Source organism: Penaeus japonicus, unplaced genomic scaffold, assembly GCF_977035675.1.
Source record: "Penaeus japonicus unplaced genomic scaffold, GWHDUDI00000001_assembly GWHDUDI00000040, whole genome shotgun sequence".
Lineage (NCBI taxonomy): Eukaryota > Metazoa > Arthropoda > Malacostraca > Decapoda > Penaeidae > Penaeus > Penaeus japonicus.
In genome coordinates, this window is record NW_028234442.1 from 12006509 (window position 1) to 12014008 (window position 7500).

A 7500-nucleotide genomic window follows, 5' to 3' on the forward strand; every position below is an offset into this window, starting at 1 on the left:
TTTACATCTTATTTGGCTGCACATACCTCTTCTCTAAAAGCTTTATTTTAAAAATAAATTATTAAGAAAATTTTCCATAATTAACTAAACAGTTTGCTAAACAAATGCATTTAGGACCCAAAAATGTGGCATTCTTACTTGATAATTTGATGTTCAGTTAACCTATTGATACCACGAGTGCTTGTTTACATACAAGCACTCCTGGCATGTGGTTTTGTTTTTATTACCTTTTTTGCAGATAAATGGTTCCACAAGTGGTTAGTCACCAAGGAGTCCCTAAGTAGGCCTACATGATTTCTCTTGTCAACCTCTTTCCTTGAATTTAATTTAAAAAGTTTGCATTTTTATTACTGGAGTTGTTATCATCAGTATTACTGTCGTAATAATAATAATAATAATACTAACCTTCATAGCCATGAAAATAATAATAGAAATAAAAACTTTTTCCTAAAAATTCAATGAACATGTGACGACAGGTAGGCCTATTAATGGACACCTTGGTGACTAAGCACTTGTGGAACCAATTATGAATAAAAATTCAGACTAACAAAACAAACACACAGTAGATGGTGCATGTACCCAGATTAAAAATGATAATATAAAAGCAATAGAAAATCCATGATAATACAAATTCTTATGGTAAAAAAATAAAGAAAGAAAATATGACCCAGCTGCCAGACCCGTGTGTGTGACATGTCTCTCGAGCACAAATATTGAATCAAAAATGCTGGTCTTGCCACTCTGTTGATGCATAAGTAATTGTAATGAATTTCTTTAGATAACTTAAAATATATAAATGAAAACCATTAATAATACACTCATTAATATGATAGCTAGTGTAATCAATTTTTGCAACACTAAATAGTATCATATTGCCAGTATAAGGTACACATACTTCAATCCATATTTACATGACATGCATTTCCGTACAATATAAATTACCTAAGTCTCATCTGTTCCATTTTCTTTTCAATCTTATATCTATCTTCCCTCATCAATAAAAATGCTATCATTCCATTTGTTTAACAGATCATAACATAAAAATCACTTATAACATTTCTTGGTTCACCAACCATAACACTAAGCCTGGGCCACAAGTACCCATCCCAGCATCACCATACATCCATTCATTCATTTCATGTGAGAACACTCTGGAAACTAGTAAATAAATGTTGTCTTCCAAAAATTATATCTAAATCTGTTTTACTGTATAATGATATTATATGGTACGATTTCTGTTTAGTTTATGGGTGGCTTAGAACAAGTTGGCCTCATAATTTATGAAAACATACATTGATAAACTTTATGTTCTTCTACAGACATCAAATTACGACTCGCTCGGCAGACACGAGGTGAAAGAACACCAACCTACTGACGAAACAATCACATAAATCTAAATACATCCATGAAAAATGGGAGATAAAAACAAGGAACATAAACTCTAACAGGAAAATCGGGTCATCTGCCTATCGTGCATGAGAACACTAACCATCGACCGCATTTTTCTCCTCTCCTGAGTCTCCTGGCTCCTCCATGCTGACAGCTGGCACTCCTGACGACCGAAAAAGAGTCCTGCAAACACCACTATCACGCTGACATCACCTCGAGGCTGACATCATCACTGTGCTGACATCTCAAGACCTCTGAAATCAGCTGCTCGTGGCCGCACCACCATGGAGCTGACAGGTTTTCGCCTCTTCCCGGCAACTAGCCAATCAGAATCCCAGGCCGCACCTAATGGCGCTCTGATTGGTCGGAGGCGAGTTGACTGGGCACGTCTGGTGAATTTTGAAGGCTGTATTGATTGTATGGTTTATTTTGTGTTGTTTACAATTGCATTTATGGAGTTATTAGCACGTGTTTCTTCTGCGTCTATGTGGAAAGGATGAGCTTCTGGTAATCAAGGTGCAGGGAGGGAAATTTTCGAGGTTATTGGCATTTCCTTCTCTATCCTACCTCTGGTTTAAAATATGTTGATTAGTAATGCGTAGAGAAATGTGGTATGCACACCTAAGTATGAGTTTAGAAGAGAAATAAAGAAAGGATACATTATGGACGATTTATTAAGCATTCCAAAACATGAAAAATAAGCCTATAACTGCCTGTGTGAGATTATTATCATCATTGTTGTATGATTACTATTATGATTATTATTTTCATCATTGTTATTATTATTATTATCATTGTTACCATCATTATTTTTATTATGATCGTTATCATCATCATCATAATTGAACTATTATCATTATTATAATTATTAATTTATTATTACTATTATTATTTTTTTATAATCATTATTATTATTATTATCACCACTATTATCATTATCATTATTGTTATTAATATCATCATTATTATTATTATTTTTGTTATCATTGGTATAGTTATCATTATTATTGTTATTATCATCATTATCTTTATTTATTATCATTATCATGAATGATATATTACTGATATTGTTAATATATTTATCATCAATATTATTATCACCATTTGTATAATTGTTACCTTTTTTCATTGTTATTAATATCATTATTTTTATTATTATCATTATCATTATTTATAATACTAATGTCCTTCTCATTATCATAATCATAATTGGGATTAATAGCATATGTAGTTGTATCATTACCATCATCATGATTATTACCATTAATTTATCATTATTATTATTATCATTATTACTATTATCATTGTTATCTTAATCATTATCATTATGAACATTATTATTATTATTGTCATTAGGATTATTATATGTTAACCACTATTGTTATTATTATTATTATCATTATTGTTACCATTATTACTGTCATTATTATTGTTAATATCTAATATCATCATTGCCATTGCCATTGTTAATGATATTATCATTATCATTACAATTAACCTTATTAATATTACTGTTCTTGTTTTTGTGATCATCATTACTGCTGTTACTATTATTATATTATTATTATTATTATCATTATATCAGTATCACTGTCATTTTTGGTATTGTTAGAGTTAGCATATCATTATCATCATTATCATTAGTAGCAGTGGTGTGATCACTAATTTTAGTAATTGGTGTTGAATGATACTATTATTTGCTATTAATGTTATTGTTATCATAATTTTTTCTTATTGTTATTGTTCCATCGGTTTTGTCATTACTATCATAATTACTGTTATTATTATTTATTATTATTATTATTGTTATTATTATTATCATCATCATCATTATCATCATCATCATCATCATCATCATCATCAGTATTACCACTATCATCATATTATCATTGTCACTACTATCAATATCCTTATCATTGCTGATGTTGTGATTATCAATTCTATAGAAAATATAATCAGTATCATCATGATTGATTATATGATTATTGTCTTTACTATTATCATGATCATAATTTTTATTACCAATATTATTATCAGTCTTATTCTTGGTATTATATCATTATTCTTATTGTCATCATCATTATCAATATCAATACTATCTTTATTACTATTATTATTTTCATCATTTTTATTTAAACCATCTTTATCATTATCATTATTATTACTATTATTATTATTATCAATATTATTATTATCATTATCATTATTACTATAATTATATCATTATTAATATTATTATCATTATCATTATCATCGTGATAGTCATTACCATTATAATGTGTTATTGCTTCAAAATAGGGAGGCACCGCCCTGAAAAGAGGGTGTGTGTGCCTCCAGTGCCTCCAGTGCCCCCCCCCCCCCCGGTAGTTCTGTCCCTGAGGGTAAGCCCTCATACATATATAAACACACACATATATGTGTGTTTGTATATATGTGTATATATATATATATACATATAATTATGTATGTATGAACACACACACACATACACACACACACACACACACACACACACACACACACACACACACACACACACACACACACACACACACACACACACACACACACACACACACACATACACACACACGCACACACATGCATATGTACTACATACATCTATATAAATTTACCTCTTAGAAACAAACCTTGTAATGAAAGTACGAAATAGGTTTTTATATCAGTATAATTAATTTGCCGAGAAGATTGCTGCAGTTTGAATGCAAGATCCTGCAATACCGGCGATGGCTGGAAGCACGAGCAGAGGCGGTTGAGCCACCTTCCCGGGGACTTGTAACAGCGTTACCGCGGCAGGAACATCCCAATTTACTCACACACACGTACTCGCTAACATCCGTATAACCGCAACCACTTTCGCTATTTGGGAGTCTTCAAACAAATGCATTTGTTTTTTATAGTTGTGGTGGAATTAAGCTATATCGAAGATAATGATGATGAGTCATCATCAGAGATAATAATGGTATAACCATAATAACGACAAGAACATTAGATATAATGCAGCTCATGATTATTATTGATAATAATGAATAAAAATAAGTATCATTTTACCTGCGAATGATCTTAATTAGATTTTTATCCTTAATTAGAAATCGTTGCTTTCGGAGGAATTGCTAACAAACGAAGGCAGGTCGGAGTATCTCAAGCACAGGTAACAAACAGTATCACTTTTTTGAAAATTAGATTATTCTTTCAGTTCCCAGAAAAAGAGCTGGAAAGGAGGCAACCGCTTATCGTAGTTATGCAAGGAATCAGGACTGAATGGCATTGTTCCGGCTTGACGAGACTGACTGTCGGAGTGACATGGCGGGTTCAGACGTGCCATTGTGGAAGAATCTGTCTGTCAAATCATGACGAAGCAACTATTTAGTCCCGCTAATTCTTCGGGAAATTGAATGCTAAATAGGCATGGGGATTAATGCCAGGAAATATTGTTATGGCAATTATGTATATCAAATCGTGATGATAATGCAGTAATTCTCTTTGTTCATTAGTTGCTATATTTCTTTATTTGGAGGCCCTGTAAATGAAAAACACAAGAATAGAGTTTTGTGAACGTGTGAGAAAGGAGATGGATGAAACAGGCGCTGAAATAAACTAGAACTGTTATGAAGCAGAAGCGTGTTGAATAAAGCTTCTCAAACCGGAACGAAGAGCAAAGAGATTGTGGATGACGGAGGAAGTATTGAAACTAATGAATGGAAGAAGAAAAGGCAAAAACACCAATCAGGAGAGGTATAATAAACCGCTGGGCAAGGAGATCAGGAACAGATGCAACGAGGCTCAGGAAGTGTTTCTTGTTGAAAAGTTTGGATAAGTTAACTGTGCAAGGATGCACAGCGTTGTAAGGCAGGGTCGTTGCAGGGCGTCTGGATGGACTCAGGCGAAAGCAAAGGAAAACAAATCTGGAGAAGTGGGAAGTGTAAATTAGTTGGGGGTTTGATAACTATCGGGGAGAAAAGTCTGGTATCAGAAAGAAAAGTAAGTCTTCCTTATTTTGAAGTAAGAAGTATCTAAGGCTATCAAACAAATGAGGAATGGAAAAGTAAAAGGTTGCTGTCGAAAAAGATCCGATGACCAGATGCTGCATAAGAAACCAGGAACGACAGAATGCGAGCTGCATAGGACCTTTTGCGGCATGATCAAAAGTCCTACTCAGGGAGCTGATTAACCGTGTGGTGGGCAGGACAAGAGGCGAAGATGCTGAAGTGCTGTAAGGGACGTGAATGATAAGGACATAAGGGTCGTGTAATCATACCTATCAAGAATGATTATGGAAAGATCGATGCAGATAAAGAAAGTTTTGCAAAGATACTTAATTGATTACGCGAAGACATTTGATAAAATACTCCATTGAAGATTCATGGAGATGTTAGAGCAATAAGACATCGATGAAAAGGAATTGGAGTTGGTTAGGAATCTATAATGGGATGAAAAGGCTGCAAGCAGAATTGATGGAATGATGAGTATATTTTATGCATCTATTCTCGTTGCATACATAAGTTATCTTGAGGGAAGTAGATCACCAAGATATCAGATATTCCGATGCACAACACTGATGGCAGACTCAGAGGAGACTCATCGTTGCGGCAAGGAGTGAAGCAGCATTGAACAAACAGAAGTCATTATTGTGGTTGCATCTAAGAAAAGCCCTTCGCCGGGATGCAGATTAACAATTTCCGGAGAGAGATTGGAGCAAGTAGAAAAGTTTTGCCATTTGGAAAGCAGGGTGCCATCGGATGTGAGATGTGATCGATAAATAAAATCAAGAATTGGACATTCGAAGATAGCGCTTAAGAACATGTTCTGAAAAGTAAGAGTGTAAAGATAGGTATCAGATTGAGAGTGCTAAGGTGTTATGTTTGGTCTGCCTTTACATGGAAAGGTAACGTGACCGACACACCGTAGATGAGACTCGCGGCGCCGGAGAGGTGGCGTCAGAGAAGGATGCTGCGGATGAGCTGGGCGGAGGCGGCCACCAACGGAGAGCTTTCGAAGAGGATGAAGTCGAGCAGAGTGTTGATGAAGTTACTGTATCGAAGGAGGTGAAAATTCTTTGGCGTGTGATGAGAACAGAGGGCTTGGGAAATTTGTACCAATTGGGATGATAGAAGGAAAGCGTGTAAAAGAAGGACAGAGACTGACGTGTAGGAAAGACCTGGAAGAGAAGCTGAACGTCAAGGTGGAAGTAAATGGCGTGAGATGGAACCAACGTCAGCATCTGAAAGGACACCGTTCGATATAACGATGATACATTTCCCTAACTGTCTTACTTTGACAAGCTTTGTAATTTCTTTAGAAGAAATTAAGTTATTAAGATTGAAGTAATACTTGACATTTAAAATACTTTATTCATCGTTCTCCACTCAAATGAAGATGAAGGGTAAAACGCTACATGCCTGCACGAGCTTAGAAACGTTCATGTACAGAACCGAGGTGGAAAGTAATCCTCTTTCCTCAATATGTCGTTTTTGTAACTATACATATTCTATTGAGGAGGGAAAGGCATTAACATTAAATCTCCAAGATTACATTTATTTCAGTTAATTGGGAGGCTAACAGCGCCTTCCAACACGGCCTTCAGTCCGAATATCTGCATTCAGAAAAAAAATCTATTGACCCCATCACTTTTTAAGACTCGGGTCACGCTGCTGAAAGTACTGCACAATGTACATTGTTACAAATAATCTTTACTTTAAACGTAATTTTCTCGTGACATCGTTTTTCAAATGTATATATATATATATATATATATATATATATATATATATATATATATATATATATATATATATGTGTGTGTGTGTGTGTGTGTGTGTGTGTGTGTATTATATATATATATATATATATATATATATATATATATATATATATATATATATATATATATATATATATATATATATATATATATATATATATATATATATATATATATATAATATTATATATATATATATATATATATATATATGTATTACATATGTATATATATATTATATATATATATATATATATATATATATATATATATATATATATATATATATATATATATGTATATGTATATATCCATATTTTATCATAATC

At 33.3% G+C, this 7500-nt stretch overlaps 1 protein-coding gene across 3 annotated transcripts in view; it reads right to left on the bottom strand.

Annotated features, from left to right (window-relative positions):
* The window catches only part of LOC122264259 (rab GTPase-binding effector protein 1), a 49149-nt gene extending 47518 nt beyond the window's left edge, over positions 1-1631 (bottom strand). For all 3 annotated transcript variants that reach the window (XM_043033065.2, XM_086533983.1, XM_043033063.2), the window contains exon 1: positions 1490-1631. In XM_043033065.2, coding sequence (XP_042888999.1) covers positions 1490-1535 — 46 coding nt within the window. In that variant the 5' untranslated portion in view covers positions 1536-1631. The remainder of the gene's footprint in view (positions 1-1489) is intronic.
* Between the last annotated feature and the right edge of the window lie 5869 nt (positions 1632-7500).